At 39.6% G+C, this 26,147-nt stretch overlaps 1 protein-coding gene across 2 annotated transcripts; it reads right to left on the bottom strand.

Annotated features, from left to right (window-relative positions):
* Nucleotides 1-4,164: 4,164 nt before the first annotated feature.
* On the bottom strand, nucleotides 4,165-23,254 carry NRSN1 (neurensin 1). Of its 2 annotated transcripts, none has more exons than XM_084875200.1 (4): nucleotides 23,100-23,254; nucleotides 21,259-21,328; nucleotides 15,706-15,903; nucleotides 4,165-5,825 (listed from the first exon to the last, which is right to left on the bottom strand). In XM_084875200.1, the coding sequence occupies exons 3-4, from the start codon at nucleotides 15,892-15,894 to the stop codon at nucleotides 5,427-5,429; spliced, it is 588 nt and encodes a 195-aa protein (XP_084731326.1). In that variant the 5' UTR covers nucleotides 15,895-15,903; nucleotides 21,259-21,328; nucleotides 23,100-23,254; the 3' UTR covers nucleotides 4,165-5,426. The 2 variants fall into 2 exon arrangements, with proteins under 2 accessions (XP_084731326.1, XP_084731327.1); XM_084875201.1 differs by lacking the exon at nucleotides 23,100-23,254 and adding an exon at nucleotides 22,807-22,827.
* Between the last annotated feature and the right edge of the window lie 2,893 nt (nucleotides 23,255-26,147).

Raw genomic sequence — 26,147 nt, 5'->3', positions numbered from 1 at the left:
TTCCTCACTAAATTAGATGAGGGCATTAGTATTTACACCATAATCTCCTCTTAATCCTTTTCCTCATCTACCTTTATTTTAATATCTTCAAATTTATCACATATGCAGTCTATTTTATAATCATTATTTAGATTTTCCTTTTGTACATAGTTTGACTTTGGAAGTTGGAAAGAAGCAAACAACTGGTTGGACTTTGTGAAATGTTTGTGTCTGCAGAGCCCTCAGCATCCAGCTCCTGTTCTACTAGAAATGGATGTGCCCAATAGGAAGGTCAAAGTTCAAATGGCTCCTTTGTTCTTGCACTCTATCAATTCTTCCCCCACGATTCCACAGTCATGCTTAATATTTGGGCTGTAATTTTCTTGTGCAGTTTATATTAAAATTTTATTTTTGGAGTTTCTATGGTTTTTATCTTTTCTATTTCATAGAGCATATCTATTTTTTGTAGACTAAAAGTTACCTCACTATCAGTTGCATGCAATCACAGTTTTTCTCGTTCCAATCTAAGTTTTATTGCTTCGTTCTTGTTGGTCTATCTGGAAGCTTGTTAGATCCTTTTTATCTTTTGTGTTCTCAAAATTCATAAGAATGTTTCAATTTTTATTTGGATTTAAAAAAATTGTTATTAAATTTATTGGGGTGACATTGGCTAATAAAATTATATATGTTTCAAGTGCACATATATATAATACATCATCTGTATATTGTCAAAAATGACTTTTTTAAACCATTCACATTGCTGAGTATTCAGCAGGCACTTCCAATATAAAGATTTCTATATTCTAGAGCTTGGAGAAATTTTCTTCTATTATTTTATTAATAATTTCTTCTTTACTTTTTCCTGTTATCTTTTTCTCTTAGACTGATTCTCTGTATATTACTCCCCACCCCCTTTTTTTTTTGCTTCATAATTTTATTTTTATGGGAGGTATTTTATTTGGGAAAATACCTTCAACTTATTCTCTTATGAATGTGTTGTTTTTAAACTACTTGATATTCCTTTTCATAGTATTCTATTTTTATCTAATTTATGCAATTTTTTTTTTCTTGAAGACTAGACTTTTTTAGAGTTGTCCTATGGTTTCTGAAATACTTATATCTCCCATGGAGTCTATTATTTTCTATGTATATCCTCTTTCAAGATGCTGGTTTTCCTCAGATGTCATGGTTCCAGTTGTACGTTCCTATGTAAGAAAGAAGGATCAGGTGTTTATCCAGAGCTGCTGGAGACTATGGACTCTGCTCTTCTCTAGGCAGGCACAGCTCGTCCATCACCCTCCCCCAGGAACAGGAGGTAAGACTGGTAGCTCTGTCAGCAAGCAGGGCTCATTGGCTGGAGAATGTTGCGTTTAGATGGGATATGGCAAGATAACCATTAGACTGGAGTCCCCCAAACCCCAAAGTTAGCTGGAGAAGAAGTTCTGCTCTGGGGTACTCATAGCCATATTCTCAGTCTCAGTCCAAATGCGCGCGCGTGCACACACACACATTCATTAAATATAAAATCTTTTAGTCTCCCTATTAAACATCTCTTTTGTTTTCTGTAGTGCTAGCACAATGTCTAGCTCTAGGTTAAAAAAAATGCAATAATTGTTTTAAATGACCCTGTAATAGTAGCCCATAGCTTTTATGCATTTGCTCTTGAGGGTTCACCACTCATTAAGTCATGCTCCCTGTACGCAAGCAACTAATAGTCTAGCTTCTAATGGAAGAAACAGATGTGTAAACAAATCACTATAATAAAGGGAGATAAGTGCAACAGAATGTGTTTGTACAAAGTGCTGGCACTTGAGGAAGAGACATTAAGTATGACCTGGGAGACGGAGCGGGAGTGAGAGAGAAAGATACTCAGAGAAGGTGACATTTCCAGAGGCAGAACTGTTATTGAACGAAAGTGCAGCTGCAGCCTGTGAGCCAGGCTGCTCAGATTTGAATCCCGACTCCATCATCACTTACTGCTTCTCCTTAGATATGTTATCTCTGCCTATTTCTGCATGTGTCAAATGGGCAAATGATAATAGCCTGACTTCCTAGGGTGTTAGTGAGGGGTAAATGAATTACTATACATAAAATGCTTCCATGGTGCCTTCCATTCAATACATATTAGCTCATCATTATTGCTATGACTGTATTTCTTGATGTGGCCTTAAATGAGAGGATCAGTAGAGAGAAGGGGCCCATGGTTATTGCTGGGAAAGTCAGCTTTGTGAGTGGAGGCAGGGTGGCAAGAAAATGCAGGCACATTCTGGGGAGAGAGCGGCTGAGAGAGCGGCAGGTTCCAGCACATGTGCCAGAATGAAACTGGGAAAGGATGGGGCAGGTCACAGGAGGCCAAGGAAGTGCACGAGGAGCTGCTTTCACATCTGTCATCAGTTTTCTGGCTTGTGGTCCCGTGTGCTTATGCATTGCATAAGTAAGACAATTAACAAAGTTAGGGCATCTATAACCTACATAAATTAAAAAAACTTCTAGGGACCCCATTCAATCATTGGCATGGACAATTAGGAACGTTGAGAACATAAAGGACCATCTCTCTGAAGATGACAGTTAGGAGATGTCAGGATTAAAAATAATAATGGAATGAAAAAAATTCATAGCCTAGGGTAGGTGGTGAATTAGGTGGTCCTTTGTAAAAGGGGTTAGACTTGTAGGTAACTTTGAATTCTAGAACTTGGTCCAATGTGCAGAAGAGTTAGAAAGATGGGTTTTGGAAAGACATGAGAGTAAGCTTTCTAGCCATACAGAGCCCTAATAAGATGTGGCGGCTTACCCTCTGAGGCAGTAGGGTTCAGCCACTGAGGTGCCCAACTGGACAGAAGTTGCTGGATCAGTGCTGACTTGAGGTGGGTGGGGCCTTCTGCCTGGGGTGGGCCAACATAAGGTTTCTACCAACTCCATGTGCCTCTGCTTACATATCTACCTGCCAGATCTCCTTTCTCAGTTCCAGCACCTTCTCTCCTGCCTCTGTCCCCATCCATAGGTACGTAATTACACTTTCCTCCAGAAGTTTCAGTACAGACGGGAAGGCTTGGCTCAGTGCAAATGAACAGGCTGAGGCCAATGCTTTAAGAACATCTGGTATGTCATACTATTAAGGTCTCCCCAACCAAGCCTGAAAATCACTTTAGAAAGCATTTGGTCTGCTACTCCCTGCCCTCAGATTACCCAGGACCTGTGCTTTTTTCAAAGATCAAGTTATGTTTCCTATACCAATGAGCCTTTTCTGCTTTCCTACAAGATCTCTGGCTTGTGGTCCCATGTGCTTATGCATTGAATAAGTAAGGCAATTAATGATGTTAGGGGATCTATAACCTATATAAATTAAAAAACAAAACAAAAAAAACTTCTGTTTTCTATACCAATCAGCCTCTTTTGTTTTCCTACAAAATCTCTCAATCCCTCCTCCTTATAAGTCCCCACTCTCTCAAGGCCCGGGCAGGACAGGAAGGACAGGCTTAGGCTAAGCTAATCTTTCAGACCCAGATCCTACTGTATCCATCTCAAATCCTTTTAGGCCTTTGAGGAATAGAACTTCTTTTTAGTGGCTGCCAGCATGCCTATACCCCAAAGCTCCCATGCCCTACAGCTATTATTTCTCATTTTGAAGGCTTTTAAAAGCCATCTCAGTAGGTTAGAGCATCATCCTGATATGCCAAGGTTGCAGGTTTGATCCCAGATCAGGGCACATACAAGAATCAACCAATGGATGCATAAATAACTGGAACAATAAGTCCATTTCTCTCTCTCTCTCTCAAATCAACCAATAATTTTTTTTGTAAAGTCCAGTCTCGTCCTCAGAGACTCATTGGTACCCAACACAGAAGCACTGCTGGGAGGTTTCAAATGCTGTTGCCTTGAGCAGGTGCTCGGGGGCTTGTAGGCTTCAAAGAATAAATTTTTAAAAAATATTTCCATAGGGAGGTAAAGAACACGAGGAACTGGAAGGATTTCTCCCAAATCTGGCCAGTGATCCTTGCTGAGGACCGATTTGCCCGTGTTTTACGCTAGACTAGGCAAAACAAACAGTGTGCACAAAAGAGCACTAATTGCTTCATTTATTCCTCCATTTAGCCAGGGAACAGCAGAGCTCATTCAGTCTCAGGATGGAAAATTACATGATGGAGAGAAAATAGCCACACTGAAGGAATGACAATGCAGTTCGGGTTCTGCTGGTTCACATACTTTATTTATCCAGTGAAGGAAGGGGAGGGGGGAGGTGGAGAACACCAAAGGGCACAAATTCTGAGAGAATAAATACCAAGGTCACATCTTCCATTTTCCTCAGTCCATTTAGATCCACATATTTAATACAAGTCAAAGGGATGAGACAAATATCTTGCTGGAGAATAAAATGTCTTATTGGAGAGAAAAAAAAACCCTTTCAAGGTTAATATCTACTCAGTGGTTTCTTAATTGAGGATGGCTTACTATTGTCTTTATAAAAATATGGCAGCCTCCTAGAAACTGCCAGGGTTGGATATTGAAGGGTAGATGGATGGAGGCCACTGACTTGGAGGCTTTCCTGGAGTCCAAGTTTCAAAGAATCTCACCTCACCATGGTGAGAACCGAAGGGCATCATGAACATACTTGGGGGAGGCCTGGCGACGATGGCAAAAAAGGAACCTCAGACATCACAGCCCAGCACCCCCATTATACAGATGGGGGAATGAGGCCTGGGGAATTAAATTATTCCCCTAAGGTCTCACAGCTAGTTAGCAGTAGGAAGTCCCCAAATTTCTTGGTTTCTAATTATGTGCTTTTGGGTACATTGTGTCCATAGATTCTCCCAACATAAACTTCTTTCTGAAGATTCTAGAGTTGGCAATTTCAGCTTAAGTGAGAAACAAACAAACAAACAAACAAACAAACCTAAACAGAAAGGATTTGTAAAGATCTCTGACAAATGTATCCAATCTCAAGTACCTCATGTTAAGATATAGTGAAAAGACTAATAATGTTCGGGTTAAAATCGGGGAACTCGATTTTTCTAGGAACACATATGACAATATCTTACATGTAATGAGATGGGAACAGAAGGCAGCACCACACAGGAAAGAATAGAAAAACGAATATTAGAAAATGAAGGGGTCACGGTAGTGACTGGTAGGCTGGTCTAAAATGTCCAGGGCTTTCCAATAACACGGGAAATGACACGGAGCCACAATCTACTAGAGGGGAGTTTCAGGGGGCTCCTGGGGGCACACCGAGGCACCCTCTAAGCAGCTGGTGCCTGTGCTCCGGTCGGCACATGGCATCCCCCTCACCAGGGCCACTGAGCCAGTGAGTGTGAACTCATGCCCTCTGCTGCCCACAGCCTAGGACAGCCACGGGGCAAATCAAGGCCAAACCCTTGTCTTCTCAAACGCTGGCCTGCTCCATGGTAGCCATGTGTGTAAATCAGAGAGGAGAGGGTGGGGGAAGGGGTTCAGGTGGCCAGGACAGGCTGGACATTTTGAACCCTGGACAGAGTGACCGGTATTTTTGTTTCCCCGGGGCCCGGAGCTTTTGTAATGGGTTGGGTGTGGGCCTTGATGTCTGCGATTCGCTCTTTAAACTTTTGCTGCAGGAATTTTTCTTCTTTGGAGTAGCTTTTTGCGAGCACTGACATCAGCAGGCACCCTGCCATGGACGTGCCCCCGATGCAGAAGAGCACGGCCCCCGCCAGCTTGCACATGTCAAGGGCTCCATTAAACTGGACAGCATGTGTGTCAACCACCATGAAATCGGCTTCACCAAAAGCTTCGATCTTGGGGGGCACAAGAAAACCCACTGCCAGAACAGTCAGTCCGAGAACCACAAAGATGGTGCCGGAGATGAGTCCGACCTAGAGAAAGAAAGACACAATAAAGCGAGAAAGGTGAGCACAGAGCCTCAGCTCTCCCCGAGCCGTCCAGGATGGGCCTTGTTTTGGGGGGAAGAGGGAGAGTGGATTTTCCCAGCCAGCCCCAAATACATATATGAAGCCTATATAATTTTCTGGTAAAGAAGACAGTGAAAGGAGCACCTTTCAGAAACTGCAGTGCTGTCTTAATTTTTCCTCTGAGCTTTCGGTGTGCACAATGCTTTGTTGTTGACAAAGCTCCCTTCTGCTTACATTGTCTCACTGGGTCTCGAGGAAGAGAAAAGCAGCCCTGATATCCAGGAGCTGGCCTGAGTCTACCCTGGCCTTGATGTTGTGAGCAGCTGCCCAGAACTCACAGAGAGGCCACGTTGTCCTCCTGTTGGCACAGTCAGTCCCACAGAACATCAACAGACAGGTGCTTTCTGCCCCAGGATGAAGTAAGACTACTTCGCAGTTTTCTCTGAGCACAGACCAAAACAAGGTCAAATACCCAACACCTCCTCTCCTCTCGTCCAATATGAATGACTGCTGCTTCTAGACCAATTGCAGCTTTAGTCTCTCCCTGCAGATAAGACTCATTAAGAAATTCAATCATAGAATTGCCCCTGACAATCTAGGGGGAGCTCTTATTCCCTTAGGCCCTCTCCCAACTCACCTAACTAAAGCCCACATCCTATATGTCCTTCCTCACACTCCCTTACTGAAATAGTCCAGGAGCCTTTACTGTGTCATCTCTCTCCCTATGATGCTTAATAAAGTTAACTGTTCACATATAGATATTTCCTGGTGATTCTGGCTGGAAGACAGTGACAGTCTGTGTAACTAACTACTTACCCCTTCTCCAAGTCTGTGGGGATGGAACCATAACCATTTAAAGTTGAGGAGATGTAACCTCTCAGTGGGTAGGTCACGACCCAGGATGAACAGTTAGCAAGCTGCAGAGGCAGGGCTGGAAGCCACATATCTGACCCCAGGCCAGTGCTCTTTCTCTAACAGGGAGCTATTTGGTTGGGCTTGTGCAGATGCTGAGAAGTGGTAGGAATAGCAGATGGAAATTACACCACATGAGCTCAAGTTGTAATAAAATGTAACATGCTGAAGATGGAAAGTAATATACCATTTGGTGGTTTAAACTCAGAGGTTTGGAATTAACAGACACAGACTTGGATTCTAGCACTGCCAACTAGCAATGAATCATATAAGGAAAGTTACTTAAATAGTCTTATTAATGTCCTCACCTATAAAATGATAAATGATAATAGTACCCACCTCATAGGGTTGTTATGAGGACTAAGAGATATTCATGAAAGACTTAGTCCTTTGCCTAAGTAATACATTGTAATAAGTAGTTATTGTTTGGAAATGTACCTCTTTTAAAATTACGCTACATTGGCAACCACATTACAATTGCTCAATACTTAGAATAAAGAACAGCTAACATAGTTATTTATTTTTTAAACATATGTCTCATTTCCTCCTGTCTCTAATTGCTTTTAGTTAGAATAACAAGGTAGGAAAAATAACCAAATGCATAACACTATTTAATCTTGAACATTTAAAGTATGTTTACTTAACTTATTTATTAATTAAATCCCATGGTAATACACTAATAAAGAAGGTTTATATAATAGAAAAAAAAAACATATTTGCAAACCCATGACCTTAACAAAAGGGCAAAAGGAAAATTAGTATAAGTGAGCATTGTGAACCTCAAGAAGAAATATATCTGCAAAGAAGAACTGATGATTAATTGGACTCAAATTCATAATCAGAGTCTAAAAACTGTTGCTGGCAGAGGTCTCATAAGAAAGCCACAGGCTGAACTGTGAGTCACCTGAATTGTACTCCTGCTCAAAATGAGCTGACTCTTATAAAGGAGTTCCTGGCATCATATTTCAACCAATAGTCTGAGACCTGCCTCATCTAATCAGAGCTACAGAGCTATCCCCTCATTTACATATTTACTGACCAATCAGAGCAGCTCCATAATAACCAATCAGAATAGGATTCCAGCCAACCGAGACACTGCTATTTGGACCAATCGAACTGTGGAAATTTGGATTCCCGATTTACATAAAAATAGACTAATCTGGGACCAAGGTGGAAGCTTTTCCTATATAAGGCAACCTTTCCTTGGTCTTTGGGGAGCTGACTTTCAGTTTCTGCTGGAGGCTGAGTTTCTCCAGTTTGCAAACTGTTTTAACTGAGTAAAGTTTCTACTTTTACCACACTGGGCATTGGGGACTCTTGTTCGCATTGGAATGGTGGCAGTGATCTTTTGCTGAAAACATCTATTATCACTTAGGCCTAGTGCTAGATGTGCTTTTCACTTTATCCTCACCAGCCTTACGAGAGGTAGATATTTTTATTCCTATTTCACCTATCAAACGCTGTGTTTTATAGGGTTGAAGAAGCATAGTTAAAGGTCCTATAATTAGCAAATGGTTTGATTGGCCTCTATCCCAGGTCTTCTAAGCTCTCCACCTCTTTTATTCTCCCATGATACTTCACCAATTATGATTTTGTATGCTGCCTGATATTATTTGCTTTTATTACAACAAAGTTTTGTTACCAGAAATGGACAAAATTCCATTATGTAATAGTGTGAGGAAACTGAAAAACAAACAAAAAAAGTCAATATAATCTCTTCTGAAAAAAAAAAAAAAAAGAGAGAGAAACTATTCTCCATAAGACATAAGTAGTACAGAAAAAAATTGGGTTATAAAATAGCTTTCTATTTTATAATTTCAAATAGCTTTCTACATTTTTCTAAAAATGGTGGTGAATAAATTCACCATCAAAGACTAACCATTATTTAAACATAACTTAAAAAATGACTCACATTGGAAAATTTTGAATGCACAAACTAAATTAACTTAAATATCCATGGTGACTTGTTTCATATGTCACTAAATTACCTTCCTCCCTAAGAACTGGCAATAATTTTCAAAAATTGAGGGCAGCAAAAATGTATCCATCTTAGCTTCTAAATTTCTTAAGAGTAACTGAGGCCAATGCTCTCCAGCTTCTATTTCTGTCTTGTCTCTCCACAGCTCTGATTCCAGCCTGTGCTCAATAAATATTCCTGACTGGCTAACATGAACCACCAGGCTGCTGAATATGGAGCCAGGTCATTGATTCTCAGAGCAGTCTGCTCTTCAATTGAGCAGTGCTCTAGGGTTCAAAATTCATGCTTTGGAATAGCCGTCAAAGGCTAAAAGGCAAACTATGACTTGTAGATGGCAAAATGTCTGCTCACTTTAAGAACTGAAAAGTGGCTGGCCTCCCTGAGCCTTCTCCCTTTTCCTTGTGATATCCATGTACCAGAGAGATAGATGCCTACCATCTGTGGAGGGAAATACGATGTAATGAAAAGCTACCTCCAAAGAGTCTGAAGGTACCACGAATGTAAGTCTAATGGGAATCTTTAAGAGATGCTCCAAGAGAGGCACTCTAAACCTGTTAAAACACATCAGGGAGAAGTTGGGATGGTAAGTATGAAGGAGCATAGATGGAATCAAACTTCCCTGCATCTTAACTTCCCTCAGCATATAATGGAGATGGGGAGGGATGCTGGCATGCATCAGCTTAATTTGGAATACTGGAAAGAATAAAAAATCTTGAGAGAGATGCTCAATATCACACTGTCTCTAAGTTGCAGTGGTCCTAGATCTAAGAAGATAAGGGCTCTATTAAATGGAGTTTTAAAAAATGCAATACATAGATCTTTAGAGGGTTGAAGAGAGCAAAGCAGCCCTGTTTAGGGCCACGCAGAAGAGTTGAAATACTTTGTGGCAAAGGGCCTCCCCAGGCATACCAGAGCAGTCCAGAGCTGTGGGGTGCTCAGATTAATACCAATAGTGAGAGAGAAAGACCTCCCCAAGCTGTGACAAAGCTTAAAGACAGCAGCAAGGACAGTTTTTCAACTGTAGTTTCTGGTGATTCCCCTGGCTGTGGGGAGGGAGCATGTGTGAAAACTCACTCCTTGCTGTTGGAAGAGAGGACTGGATAGGGAGGAAAACTTGGATTCCAGAAATTCTGCTGCTGGGGGCAACAAGCCAGAGAATGCTGTTATTTTGACCAACATCCCCTTCGTTGTATCTCCGTGAGCTGATGAGTTCTGAAAATGCAGTTTACTCCAATGAACAGATTTGGCAGCAGTAGCAACGCAGCTGTTCTGGCAGCAAGGAGGCAGTAATGACTGTTGGAAGCAAGAACTAGTATGGCAGGGAAGAGCAGCATGTGGGGGGAAATGCTGGATGGAGCTAAATGTGAAAGGAGCCATCTGGGTTAGAGGTAATTCAGGGGAAGCACATCAAGAGTGAAGACTGGCTTTTCTTCTTCATTAGCCCTGAGGGCTGCTGCTGACCTCTCCTTAGCAGGAGCTGACTTATGAGTAGTGTCAGCTTGCCAGCAGAGATAACAAATTCTAGCTTAATCCCTGACCTTCTTGCCTGACCTACCTGTCGAGACATTGAGCTTTACAAAGTTGAAAACCTATGCCAGACTAGTATCTAGGTCCTTTTACATGCCTTACCTCCTACAGGGTTCAAGCTCCCTTCACCTGGGTGGTGGTACCCATTATCCTGCATTAGTTCTTCTACTTCACAGAGGCTCTGTTCCTCTCTCGCACATGAACACATCCAGCTGCTTCAATCTTCAATATCTGTTCTAAAACTCTGTGATCCTCACTAGCTACTGCTTCAAGTCATTCCTGCTTTTGACAGCCAAGTTTGGTCCTCCATGAAATTTCTCTCTCTGAGGTCACTAATGACCTCCTAATTTTCAAATGCCATGTGATTTTTCTTATCTCATTTGAATATTCTGCAGTCATTGTGTTAAACACTCATGCTTCCTTCAAATCCTCACCTATTGTTTACCCCTGATACAACTCTCTTCTCTTTTTTACATCTTCCCCTTTAACAACCTACTCTCATCCTGCTTTGCCAGACATTGTTCCTAATTATTGGTGTTTTCGAGGCTTCCACCTTGATTCATACCCTTTGTTCAATATTTTCTTTCTAATGTTTAATCTGCTGCTGACCTAATCTGTTTCAATACCACCTATATACCAATGACTTCCAAATCTTCACAACTTGAGCCTAAATAATTATCCTGGTCTCTAGCCTCATATTTATAAGTCAATAGGAGGATTGTTACAGTCCTATATGATAAACACTCCCCTAAAAATAGTCATAGTAGTAACTGGGAGCACTCAGTGGGGAAGTGGGGGGAGAGACAAGAGTATATCCCTAAAACTCATCAACCCAAATATTCAAAATGGTACTCCTTCCTTCCTTTCCATTTTTCCTATCTGTGTTCCTGCCAGCCACCCATTCACTGACTCTTTCCTTACATTGATAGTTAATAGTGAGTTAAATCATATGGATTCTATCTCATAAAGTTCTCTTGAACCTTGAATTATCACAGCTATTCTAATGGCTCAAACCATTACTATATCTTGCTCTGATAATCACAATAGCATTCTCATGGTTTCCATTGGTAGACATATCCTTCTTAATGCATTCTTCAAGTCCTAAGAAAAACATTTAAAAATACAACGAACATCACATGGATTGTCTGTTAAGAGGCCTCCATAGTGTTTCTCATTTCTAGTATGAAATCATCTCCTTAATATCTAGTAATACTTTGAAGAGAAATAAAAGTAAGTTTAAATTCTGACTTAGCTTAGAGGGGAAAATGGAGAGATCGGGGCAGATAGGAGGAAGGTCTAGAGAGAAAAGAGGGGGAGCAGCTGCATCAGGTTCTCCCCATCCTGTGCTTCTAACTACTTTGACTACTTCTAAGGAAATGTTTAGAATTTAGGATTGTAACAATCTTTGTATGTGTCTATCTTTTCCATTTGCTATATTAGTAATTTGCCTTATTCACAAGTAAAGAATAGCATTTTATTCACAATTGAACTCCAGAGTCTAACACATATTTTGTGCATAGTGGACCTATAAACATCTGTAGAAAGAATAGCACAGTGAGATGGATGCTATGTAGATTCATATGACAGAGCAAATAATCTACCTCAGCCCCATTTGATTCCAATCCCCATTCTCATTAACCCCTCCATGCTGCCCACTGCCAGGGAGCTGGTTTGAGGGCAGAGTCCCATTGAGACACTATGAGCCGAGTCCCCAGGGAGATATCAACATGACCATGGCAACATTATAATGGAAGAGGGGAAGGGGAAGCTCAGAGCTTGAACCACCTACATATGCAATTTGAAATGAAAAAATAAAATAAAATAAAATAAAAAAGAATAATAACAGAAACATATGCATAGACAGTTCCTTTCTCTGTATTGGTAGAGAGCACTTCAAAAATCTACTGAAATGAATTCATTTATATTTACAATGAGGAAAGGCAAGGGTGGTTGGTTTATTCCATTTGTAGGGGTGAGGTCTCTAAGACAGTGATTCCTAGGTTATTCACGTTGAATGAAGGGTTCTGAATGCCCAGTCCAGGTTAATGATTGGAATATGAGTCTAAGATTTGGATTTTGCTATAATATAATCTCTATGAGGCTATGGATTTTGCCTGTTTTTCTTCTCTACAAGAATACTTTTTGATTCTGTTTGTATAAAATAAAAGGGTCGAAACCAGTTTGGCTTAGTGGAAGAGTGTCAACCTGTGGACTGAAAGGTCCCCGGTTTGATTCTGGTCAAGGGCATGTACCTTGGTTGCAGGCACATCCCCAGTAGGGGGTGTGCAATAGGCAACTGATCAATGATTCTCTTTCATAGATGTTTCTAACTCTCTATCCCTCTCTCTTCCTCTCTGTAAAAAATCAATAAAATATATTTAAAAATAATAAAAATAAAAGGGAGAAAATATTGAATATTAAAATCTGAAACCTGGGGTTGGTAATTTACTGTGAGTTCTTTATTTCAAATACAAACTTTTTTATTATTTGATCAACTTACAGCAGCATAAATCACATAACCATCAGTGCTTTGGATCCACATAAATGCTGACAATGTTCTGTATGGCAGTGGCATTTTAGGCTCTTGGCACAACAGATCTGTGAGGCAAATATTTGTTTTTTGACACATACTGAAGCAACCACCCACTTTGTGGGTAAATACAGTATGTGCCAAGCTTGGCTCTTTATTTCATCGGTCCAGGCCAGTAAGGATTCATCAGAGGTGACAGGGCAAGGATGATAGCTTGACCAATTCTAGTACAGAGCACATGACCCTAGTGAGATTTTTAATTAATACAGGTCTTGGATAATCTATGTTAACAACTGTTATCCAATATTTTGTTTATTAACTAGATTTCCAGTTTTATTTCCAATTCAGGATTTAATGTTCCATATGGCACCTGGTAATAGTAACTACTACATTGAATGCTTATTGAGTGAGTACATTGTTCTAAGCACTAGGTAAATATTATCTTATTTAATTCTCACAACTTTATCTAGTTAGTACTATAATTATTACCATAAGAGTCCCACTAAGGTGAATTACTGTCCAAAGTTGCAGAACTATTAAATGGAAGAGCTGATATTTGAACCACGCAGTCTGAGGACAGAGTCCATGTTCATAATCATAATATTGCATTGTCTCTTGTTACACTATTGCCAATAAATTGCAAGTTTATGTCAATATCAGTGTCTAAAATTGTGAGATATTGTGGGAGAAAGTCAGAATGATTGGAAACCCCTGGGAACAGAATGTTATACTTGGAGGGGACCAGAAACATCATGCAAGGCTGTATCTTCTCAAAACCCCTTCCCAAATCCTCAGCCTTTTCGTTTTTTTAAAATATATTTTATTGATTTTTACAGAGAGAAAGAGAGAGGGATAGAGAGTTAGAAACATCTATGAGAGAGAATCATAGATCAGCTGCCTCTTGCACACTACCTACTGAGGGTGTGCCTGCAACCAAGGTACATGCCCTTGACCAGAATCGAACCTGGGACCTTTCAGTCTGCAGGCCGACACTCTATCCACTGAGCCAAACCAGTTTCGGCCTCAGCCTTTTCTTTATTTCTAAATGTTGGCATGTCCCAATGACCCTTCTCTTCTATGTCCCTACTGTCTTCCTAGGGGATCTCATCTAGTCTAGTGCTTTATATATATTCTTTTAAAAAATATTTTACTGATTTTTTCCAGAGAAGAAGAGAGAGGGATAGAGAGTTAGAAACATCGATGAGAAAGAAACATCGATCAGCTGCCTCTTGCACACCTCCTACTGGGGATGTGCCCACAACCAAGGTACATACCCTTGACCGGAATGGAATCCAGGACCTTTCAGTCCACAGACCAACACTCTATTTACTGAGCCAACCCAGTTTCGGCTATATACATTCTTTATACCACTGACTCTCAATTCATGAACTGCAGATCTGTATAGTTAAATTGTCACTAGAGATTTCCATTTGCGTGTCTAACAGGCATCACCAACATGGTTGGATAGCTGGAATCAAACTCTTAGTTACCCACTCATCCCACTGCTCTCCTGTGTTCTCCATCCCAATATATGATAACACCATTCACTAAACAGCTCAGGCTACAAGCCTTGGAGTCATGCTTGACTCCACTTTTACTTTTATCTAGTTCAGCATGTCCTGACAGCTTGGCCTTCAAACTTTATGCTAAATTTGACTACTTATCACCATCTCCACTAACATCACCTTAAGTCATCATTATGTCTTATTGGAGTAGTTTAATAGCTCCTATACTAGCTGCTTCTATGCTTTTCCTTCTATAACCTCTTTTCTGTATACTAGCCAGAATTATCCTGTTAAAGTACTAATTTGATCACATAATTCTTCTGCATAAAATGTTCACATGGCTTCTCATGGTTCTCCAGGTAAGAGTCAAAAGTCCTCACTATCATCTCTAAGGCTCTACATATGTCATCTGAGCCCTGTTGTTTTCCTGAATCCATCACCTTTCCTTTTCCCCATTTCATTCCACTCCAAAAAGACTGTACCTCTTATTATTTTTTCAAATACATCAAACTTATTCTCATTCCAGAGCTTTAGATATGTTATTTTCCCTAGATAATTTTATGGTCTGCTCCCTCAGCTCATCCTCATATTTGCTCAAATATCTACCATGGAAACCTTTCTATGATCAGCATATCTACATACCTGTCCTCCACCACTCCCTGTCCTCTATTCCTGACTTATTGCTCTTCATTGTACTTGTCACTACCTGACATTCTATTATGTGGTTTCTTTCTTTATGGTCTGTTTACCATGATAGATGGTAAGTTCCATGAGAGCAAGGGCTTTTACCCCTCTTGCTTACCCCTCCAAAATCTCCAGCATTTTGCAACATTTTGGCACAGAATAGGTGCTCACTAATTATATGTTGAATAACTGAATATACTGTCCAGTGAGGCTCCTTCATTAGAGGAAGTTGATGATCATATATCTGGTAGAGCTCGAGCTGGAATACAGACCACTTTATTATGTCCCAGTATTTACCCTCTTTAAATACCCAATTACTTCCTTTCTAGTAATTATTATAACTTGTTAAATAATACTCACCAAGACTGTAAGAGATGCTGAAAGCATATAGTATTTTGCCAATGAATGGCTTCACAATTGATGAATTTAGTGACACATTAATAACAGTAGCAAAAATAATAATTAATGAGGGCAATTGTATTTATTAATGTTTAACCTGAAAATCAACAAAAATGCTGTCTAGAGACTTCCTTCAGCTCAAGGTTTATATTCTACTTTCCTAAGGGAAGCAAACTGTATCTACTATCTCCAGGAGGGATGCACAAATTTAGTTCCGTTCCTAACCTCAGTGTTCTCTACAGCTCTACAGTACTTACCATATCCAATAGCTGTTGCATTTCCTAAGTTAAACACATGCTTCTGACTTACCTTCCAGAATACTGAGCTCCACTTGTTAGGTGATCTCTGGATCTGGAAATCATCCTCATACTCCCAGATTGAGGTGGTGCAGTCCTCATAAAACTGGTGCAGATAAGACCGGACTCCATAGCGCTGGTACCCGCCCTCAGCAGCAGCTGGTGCTGACTTGGACCCACAGACATTGCTGCAAGAACTCATCCTTCCCAGCTGGAATGACAATATCCATGTGCATCAGCCTCATGGGCTCTGGCCTCAGGATCAAAAGGCATATTAAAGACGAGAACCAGGCTGAGTAGTGTCAGCTTATTTGAATAATGCTATTAAGAGAAAAGACACTTTTCAAACCTGCCTTCTTGTAAGCTTAATGCAAACTTTCTGTAAATACTCAATGATTAGAATTTGTTCTCCATGAGTAAAATCAGACATAACATCATAGCTCACTTAAACTATGTGAAAATGTAAGCATGCAGGACATGATAAATGGCAACAAAGAGGTTGAGTTTTCATTGTCTTGACAAAGTAATCTTTAATCTCTTGGAATCCCATAGTCTTTATATTTATTTGTAAAGAAATAGGTAGGCACTTATTTTCTACAGATGGAATTTGTCTTGGGCTGTCCTCTCAGATGCTCAATGGTGTTCCCTTGTGGAAACTAGATGGTGTTACTCTTAGTAGTTTGAAATTCTGCCTTTGGATCTAATGTATCTTGCTCTAACATTTTAACTAATTATCAAGTTGTACAGAAGCTTTATTAAAAAGCTTCTGAGAAACTTGTGCTTTCTGCTTTATTAATCACAAATGACTTGGGCAATAATTTACACCTCAATAACTGTAATATCAGGTAGTTCAGTAATTATTTGTGGTTACATCTGTCCATGTGAGATGCCAAAGCATAATGTAGAGAGTAGACCCAGCTTTTATTATCTTTTATGAAGTGGCTAGTATGAATAAGAATTCAGATAATTGTTAAATGAAACTATATTCCAGATAGGTTGTTTGGGACCCTGCCTTCTTCTTGGTTGACCTAATCATTACCCATGGAGAAAGGCATTTAATTATTAATCCATAGTGGGGGAAAGTAATTAATGAGGGATAACAATTTTAGTGAGCAAGAAAATTCTCAGTTATTCTCTGTTTTTTTTCTTTGGTTTTCTGATCTCCATATAAACAGAGTATTGTGTAGCTGGAGGTATAAAATATTGTTCAGATTTTTCAATTATCCTCTAGATTGTTTTCCTTGTGTGGACATAATCTCAAAATGCAAAGCAAGGAACAATATAGAAGGGCATTTTCACAATTGAACCAGGGCTTGTGCTATAATTCAAGTTAACAGAAGATATAATAAATATTTCGAATTACTTATCAAGAAGCCAAGTAGTTGTGCATATCCACAAGGAAAAAATAATGTAAATTTGTATCCAGTGTCCCTGTGTGGCCACTTAGTTTGGTTGGACATACTAGACTCATGGGCTAAAAGCAAAGTTGAAGCCAGGGATATTTAACACTTTTTTGCCCCATGATATAAACACAGATTTTACATTACAGTTCATAACAGTAACAAAATTACAGTTATGAAGTAACAATGGAAATAATTTTATGGTTGGGGGTCACCACAACATGAGGAACTATATTAAAGGGTTGCGGCATTAGAAAGGTTGAGAACCACTGATCTAGGAGGAGAGATCAAGAGAGACTTTTTTTTTTTTAGCTTTTAAACATTTCAAATCAAGAGTGTAGAATGTACTTTGCCTAATTAGAACAGCAAAGTCTGATGGATCAGATTTTGTAAACCTAGTTGTTTATCCAACAAAAAGCATTGACTCAGTCTGTGGATTCATGGCCAATGTCTTCTTTTGTTAACCTAGTTTTCATATTTTAAATGCCAGGATGACTTCTTTAGTACTATTTACTTAATGCTTGTAAAATGAAGATGATTAATAAGGACTATGACTAGTGATTTACAAGTAGAACACTTTTAAGGGCACTTTCTTTTAAGACATTCTAACAAAATCTCAGTCAAAAGGTGATAGGATTATTATTACCAATTCTGCTTTGCTACTGAAGAAACTGAGGCATAGATGAATCATCTGCTAAAGGTTATACCATGAGTCAGGGAGCAGATGAAACATGACAATACATGCACTGAGTCACATACTTAGATGATTAGAACCAACTTATTCAAATATATATTTTCAGATTTTTCTATAAAGTGTCAGGAACTTTAACATAAAAAAGGGCAAAAATAGATATTATGGGAGAAAAAGAATCCCTCATAGCAATAGTAAGACTTATTTTTCTTTGTTTCTGAAGTCATTCTTCCTTGGGATTGAGCTTTCATGCAGAGTAGCACTGGGTGATATATTTTAGTCATTCCCTGCACAGCTTGTCTCCAGCACACCAGATTAACTGTTTCTGCTTTATAGAATGAGACTCACAATGCAACTTTGTTAAACACAACATGGGTAAAATCATAAGAGAGACAGGAAGTGTGATAAAACAAATGTTTTTGAGGCTGAGTGATGGAAGGCTATACTCTAAGTCAGAATGGATTTTAGTGATGCTAGATACATTCCAGAAAAGGAATCCTAATGAGCCTTTCTCCTTTCTCCAAGCACAGCAATGTGGTCTGCACTGTGCTAACCCATCAGAGCAGAGAATAGACTTTAATGCTAGTTCTTGATCTGCAATTTACTGGTTATGTCATCTCAGGCAAACTCATTAACCACTCTGGGCTCTGGCTTTAAACCTTAAAATAAGATGGTTGTACTCTCATTCTGTCTAGATATAGTGGTGCAGGAGTCTTTGGCCGTGAATCTACAGAGAGGGTCAATTATTTTTGTTGGATAAAGAATGGGGTTTACTAATTTCCCACCTCCTTCTAAACTCTCATTAATTGATTGTCATTGTCCCAAATTCTGCTTTACTATTGTATGTAGGGAACTTCAGTTCAAAAGAGCGTATAAGCTACTAATTGGGTTAGTTACTTGGTATTTAGTAGAATAAATGGTTGTGTTTGGTTTGTTTAATAAATTAACTTCAGTATCATTGTATGTAGCCCACAATAGTAGTTCCTGGGGCCTTAGAGGTTCATACATATAACTTTGGATTAACTCCAAGAGAAGAATGATCACTGGGAAGAACATGAATGTTAAAATACAACAAAATGGAATGAGAATGTTTCCCCTACAAAATCTCAACAAAGAGTTACATTCCTCATACATAAGCCAGCAACTTTTGGCCCAATATAGAAAATGTTACAGTAATTGGAATCTACCTGCTTAAATAATACATCCAGTATCATAAATAGGATACACGGGGCCTCATTAAGAACTGAGTAATTAGAGAAGAAATAGAAGATATATTAAAGGCTTTTGAGCTTGGCTCATTATTTGCTTAATGAGCAAGTTCCATGAGAATTCTGATATTTGTATTTCAATAGCTATAGCAGTATCAACAGCAAAAACAGTAATGTTAAATCTATGACTGTTGTGAAGTGACTGATCCTAGAGGGCTCCCCTTTTTTAAGAAACCCTTAGTACCCCAAGAAATGCATGAAAAGGGGTGGAAGAGGTGAGTGAAAATATTTCCAGTATTGTATTTAAATGAATTCTGTGAATATTCATTTTATAAACACTTCTTGTGGAGCCTGTTGCATCCTCATTTCCAGCATGGCCATCTTTTTTATTTTTTTAATATACTTTCATTGATTTCACAGAGGAAGGCAGAGGTATAGAGAAAGAGAGAGAAACATCAATGATGAGAGAGAATTGTTGAGCATCTGTTTCCTGCACACCCTCACTGGGGATCAAGTCCATAATTCAGGCATGTGCACTGCTGGGGAATCGAACTTTGACCTCCCAGTTCATAAGTCAGAGTCATGTCTAATGGACTAACATGGCCCTTTTGATGGAGCTCAAGCAACTCTGGTTTCTTGGTCATCTATGAAGAGACAGTTGTTCTTGTTCTTCCTGAGGACATTCTAGGTACTGATAAGTGAGGATCCATCCATTTGTTTTAAATTTTTTTGTAATCTCTCTATCTCAATTGCATGTACACTTATACATTAAATGGATATTCAGTTCTTAGCAGCACAGCATACCTATCATATCCCAGAAACCCATAAGAGGAGAAAATCATTTCCCTTCCAAACTCTTTTTGAGAGGTTTTCTGCAATCTGCATATTAAATTTCACCCTCTATCAATCTCTATCTCCCTGTAAAATCTGTTTGTCTTCATTGTTTTTGTTACTACCTGATATCCATTATGTATGCCATGAAGGCCAGGTACATGATAGACTGTGAGCTTCACAAGGGCAGGGACTTCTGTCCTGTTTACCACTTTGATCTAAAGCACTTTGAAACTTCTTGGCACAGAGCTCTGCCTGGGTTGATGTGGGTGATGGCCTGAGTGGTCCTTCATTTGTCATTCCTCTGTTCCTTCAGTGTTTTCTAAAGCCCTAATTATGTGCTAGATTATGTGAGATACTGTTACAAAGATGAGCAGGGCACAGTCTGTTCTCAATAGACCCTTGGATTTGAAGGAGAAGTCCTCATAAGGCAATAATTGCAGTGGAACAAGTATCAATACCGTTCCATTTGCAGCAGAAGTACAATTACTGAGAATCCCTTGAACAATTCCTCTATTTGGCAAATAAACTCACACATGTGTTATTTTGATTTCTATGTATGCCAATATACTACAGTGTCAATTTGTTGGAAATTTGAATTTGTCTAGTATATGTAGTTACTTTTTATTTTACTTAAAAAATGTTCATAGCCATGAAAACAGAAATAAATATTTATGCCTCATGAAATTCTAAGAATATTACTGACTTTATATTACTTGTCTTCATGGCCTCCTTGAGAGAAGACTGACAGAAAATTGAGGCATAAAAGGGATGAGTGTTTTCCCATGGCTCTGTGTGTGAGTCAGTTGTTGAGTCCAGGCACAGGCCCTGTTCTATTTATTCTACTTGAAATATCATTCCATTTTCATACTGCTTTTCTCTCTCATAAAATCATTCTGAGATAATGAGAGTGAGGTTCCCATTAGAGCCACTTTTCCACAGGGCCAGCTCTGCAAGGTATAGGCACATGGCTGATTTAGACCATTTACCCAGCACCAAACCAAAAGGTCAATTCACTTAAAAGACTCAGACTCACAGTAGATGCAGGAAGAAGTGAAAGCCTGTTCACAGCTTTTTCATTTCTTAAGCAACATCCTAGAATTATATAAGCATAACCTTGAAACTTGAAAATGTGTTTCTAGATCATTTCAAAGGTATTTCATTCTCCTGTAATAGTGGTAGAGTTCATGGCTCTATCTTAGAGCTTTTTATACCCTGGAAATCAATGGCTATGCATCTACCAGGTAATTTTTAAAGGAGGGGTGATGACATGCAATTATTTTATTATTTTACTCCTTCAAGATGTATTTTTAAGAAAACTATATAATGTCTAAAATCAAAATGAAAAGAACCCATATTTTTTAAAATCTCTTATTTGTCTACATGCAAATGACAAGGTGCTCATAAATCAACACGTGACAAGGTTTGAGTCTGACCTTTGAAGTCCTCTTCCTCTTTTTGTTATTTACTCTTTGACCTTTCTTCTTAATGGCACATTCTTCAAGCCTATTTAAGAAAAAAAAAAATCTCTGAAGAATGTGATCTAGATAAAAACCTAACTTTCATAAGCCATTTTTACAAATTATAAAGAATCATTTTAATGTTAACAAAAACATTAACAAAGAACTTCTTGTTCAAGAAAAGAGATAGCTTTTTAACAAAAGTATAACATTTTGTAACTTTTTAATGGGCTCTTGTGAGTTTATAGAGTAAATAAGATAATACAAATGAAAAGAGCCCTGTAAACTATAACACATTATGCAAACACTATTATGATTTTTATATAAATTATATCCCATGCAGTAAATAATACCACTTAGACTGATTCATTTGTACTTTACAAATTATAAGTAAAAAGATTACATGCTTCCTAGATACTCCAAAAGAAATCTATTTGGTGCCTGTTCTATTATATTATAAAATAAGTGAGTTTTATAGCCATTGAACTTTCTGATCTAGTACATACACTATAGACTTATTAAGACTCTTTGGTTGATTTACCCATTAGGTTGGTTTTCACTCCTATATCTATTTTCTTCCTATCCTGATAATTTTACTTTTCATCTGACTAAGAAAACCAGGTGCCCATGCAAAATTTAATTAAAAAGTCATTGCCAGCAATAGAGCTATTGGTTTCATGCATTACTCTAGTCATGCAAAATAAAATAATAACTGGGGGCATATTTTTCAAGAGATCATTAAGAATTCTTTCTGATGAACAATTCCCATTTTATTTAAGGAAAACCTCAAAGATTTGAGGTTGAATAAACCTAGTTGAGAACTGTTTAACTGTTTTCAGTATTTTGTAGGTTCAGTGCATATGAATCATAGCCAAATTTTCTCCGAGGTTCCTTTCTTTGCTCCAAATTTTTATTTTGTAGATATCCTGAATCTGATAAGCAAAAGAAAACAAGCAACTTCCCTTCCTTCTCCCCCTTACTTTCCCCTCCCCTCCCTTCCCCTCTCTTTCTCCCCTTTCGCCTTCCCTCCTCTTCCCTCCCTTCTCTCCACCCGCCCACCCACCCACTCTCTCTCATCTGTACCTGTATCAATTAAATTTCCATTCTTTATCAGTTGCTGCACACACACCCCCACCCCCACCCTGCCGGTTTTCTTTGCAGGAATTGACTCCACACTTGCCCTTCACCAAAGGCTGGCCTGGAGCCAAGGAGCTCTCCAAGGTTCTGAAAACATTTCTGCTACTGAGCCAGGAACCAAACAAAAAACAAACAGAAAACCAGCTGTTTAATTTGCAGCTCCGTTTTCTTTGAGGTCATCAGCCTTAGTATGACCCCTACTCAACCCCCCTTTCTAACCACACAAGAATTAGGTCCTGAGATAATATCAAAATACTTAGACATTTTCAGAAGTGGCAAAGGAGTGGGGAGAGCAAGTGGGGGTTAAATTCAGCCTGGAAAACAAATCAAACCAGCTTCCCAAACTCCAAATACACAACATTTACTCTTACTTAATATACAACTTACCTTGTCTCACAGTTAAGAAACTCTTAAGTTTCCCCCTATACCTTCCAAATTCTTACATAACAAATCGTCAAAGCATGGAGTTTGCAAACCCTGATTTGTTCGTGGATTTTGTAGATTTATGCACATTAATACACGTGACGAGAAATGAGAGGGAGGGAAGGGGGAGAGAGAGAGAGATGAGAAGAGAGAGAGAGAGAGAGAGAGAGAGAGAGAGAGAGAGAGAGAGAGAGAGAGGAAGGAGAGGGAGAACTGGAGGACAAACCGAGTATAGATCACCGCACCCTGGGCTTTACCTGTCCCCTCCAATCCCTGGACCCGTGGAGCAAGTGCAGCCTGCTAGCCGCAGATCTCTCGCTGGGGTCCCATCGCCACCGCCGCCTCCCCGCCGCTCCCGCCGCACCAAGCTCACCCCGCGCCTGATTGACAGCTGGGTGCCCTCGTGCTTGTGCCTCCGAGTTCTGCGCAGCCGCTGTTGCTGCCGCCAAAGGGGCGGGATCCAAGCTGTGTCGGCTAGCATCCAGTGGGCGGGTCCCGAGTGGTGAGTGGGCGGGGTCCCGAGCTCTGAGGTGCCTGGGCCGTCTTCTGGCCAGCACTCAGGGCCTGTACTTCCCTAGAGAGCATCTGCTATGTGAAAGTCTGGTCACTGTGCCCTGAAGAAGCTCATGGTGCTAGGATCGGCCACCTTGTCTGCTTTTCTGCATGTCCACCCTTTTCTTCTCTTGCCCAGCACATTGGCTGGCCATACCAGGCTCAGTACACGTATATTTTTTAATGAATAGAGAAGGTAGACAGATGTCTGATTCTCCACCACCATCCCATTTAGGATGTGTAGAGGCTTCTCCCACCCTGTTTTGTTTTGTTTTGTTTTGTTTTGTTTTTCCTTCAGGAGACATGGGTGAAGAGCTTCTCTGACGCCCAGAGTGCTGCCCAGAGGAAAGAACCTGCTCCCCTCTGTCTGCATCGGGTGCCTTCAGTTCCACATCTTGCCCTTGACTCCAACATCAGGAAGTCTCAATGGATGAGATGGGAGAACAATGAAGGAAAGGGATTAAATGATGATATTTATGAACACACACACACACACACACACACACACACACATACACACGCATGAAGACAACAACACACCAGAAAAATAAAATACCTGTGAATAAATCAGAAAATTTGTGTGGGTATAGACAAGAGATTATATGAATGACCCTAGGTTCATGAGATATTCTGTAGCACTGGTAAGTAGCATTTAATGAAAATTATTCCCAGGGTAGTTAATATTTAAACAACCATTCTACATATAAATAATTACACCTAACATTTACATCAGGGGTGGGGAATGTCCAGCACCCGGATTCATTTGGTCTGGCCCTGCCAAGGTGTTAGGGGTGAGTTAATTAAATGTTTGACCAAATATAGCAGGCTAATTTTTAAGTTGATAATGTTGCATGGCCCATGAATGATGTTATAAATATCCAAATGGCCCTTGGCAGAAAAGATTTCCCCATGCCTGATTTACATAGTGTTTACTATATGCCAGTTATTGCTTTAAGCACATTACCCACACATTAATTACACACATTCTATGTCATTAAATCCTCAGATCATCCCTAAGTAGTAAGTCTTCCTTTTTACCCCAGTTTTACAGATGAAGAGGCAGAGGTAGAGAAAGAAATGACTTGTATCCATGATGATACAAGCTGGCAATTACTCGTTGCAGGCCACCATTAAAGGGGAGAGGTGGGCTGGAATCTACAGGGTTATATCCTGGAGAGGAGTTAGGGTGTAAGTTATATTTTGCCTAAAAATCACAAGAAACAATTATTTTTATTAAACAGTGAACAAACCAAAGCAACTATTGAGCAAATGTTTCAAGGGGAATCAAGGATAGGGATGGCTGTGTCTTTGTTCTACCAGTTCACAAGTCTTACCCCAGTTTCAACACTACAGTAGACCCCCTTATCCAAGTAACATGTGGTCCATGACCCCAAATAGTTGCACTGAACCCTGTATATACCAAATACACACACACACTCACACACACACACACACACACACACACACACACACACACACGCGCGCGCGCACACACACCTGTAACAAAGTTCAAGTTATAATTTAGGATTTTTTCTTTCCTAATTAAGTCAAGAACTTTTACCTTTCACTTAAAGGGAACACTTTACCGGTTTTCTGAGGCATAGTCGAATTGCCAGCATCACTTTTCTTGCACTTTCAGGCCATAATTAAGTAAAATAAGGATTATGTGAGCACAAGCATTGTGAAATCTCAACAGTTGACGTCATAACCAAGATGGTTACTAAGTGACTAACAGGCAGGAGCACCCATAGTGTGAAGAAGCTGGACAAAGAGATGATTCATGTCCAGGGTGGGACAGTGAGATGGTGTGAGATTATGTCATGCTATGCAGAACAGTGTACAACATAAAACTTCTGAATTGTTTATATCTGGAAATTTTCACTAAATATTTTCAGACTTCGGTTGAGTGCATATAACTGAAACCTCACAAAGCAAAACCGTGGATGGGGAGGGAGGATTACTATACTTTTCAACACTACTTAAGTCTGTTAGGTGCCATTTTTTTCTTTCTCCCCTCTCAGTATTCATGAAAGTGCATTTTTTGGAAGCTTTGACAAGTTGCTTGTTGAATTCTCATATTTAGTGTGTGGATCTGTTGAATAATTATTTATTCTTAGATTGTGACATGACCCGTGTGCTTTCCCATCCATGAAAGCCCATAAGAATCAGCACACATGCAAACATCTGGGGGTTCCCAGTGATACTTTTGTCAGAGATTGGGCTGCAAGAAGGGCAGGGCTGACTTCTCAATGTCTACCTTACTGGTTTCTGCTAAGCACCTGGTCTCTTTTGACAACACATGAAGAATCCATCATCCATTAATTCAGAAAGGTAGTTCAAATAGGAGTTGACATTAGACAGACATGGGTTTTAATCCTGACACTGCTAATTCCTACTATTCAATCTGGTCAAGTTTCTTCACCAAACTGTACCATGTTATATTCATCTATAAAACGGTTATAATAATATATATTTCTTATAGTTAGAATTAAGTGAAGTTATTTTTATAAAGTATTTATTACAACAAATATTCAATAAATACTGAAACATAATAGTCAATAAATTATAAATATTACTAGAGGCCCGGTGAACAAATTTATGAATGGGGTGTTCACAGATGGCTGGCCTGGGAGGATAGACTGCAGAAGGAGGTTAGCCACTGGCCCCAAGGAGGGAGCCATCTCTCAGCCTCCCTGAGAAAGGGGCCATGTCCACTGCCACCCACTCCCAGTTGACTGTCTCATCCTGGGACC

Source organism: Pipistrellus hanaki, assembly GCF_964339955.1.
Source record: "Pipistrellus hanaki genome assembly, chromosome: 2".
Classification (NCBI taxonomy): domain Eukaryota; kingdom Metazoa; phylum Chordata; class Mammalia; order Chiroptera; family Vespertilionidae; genus Pipistrellus; species Pipistrellus hanaki.
This window is presented reverse-complemented; position numbering and strand designations above follow the sequence as displayed.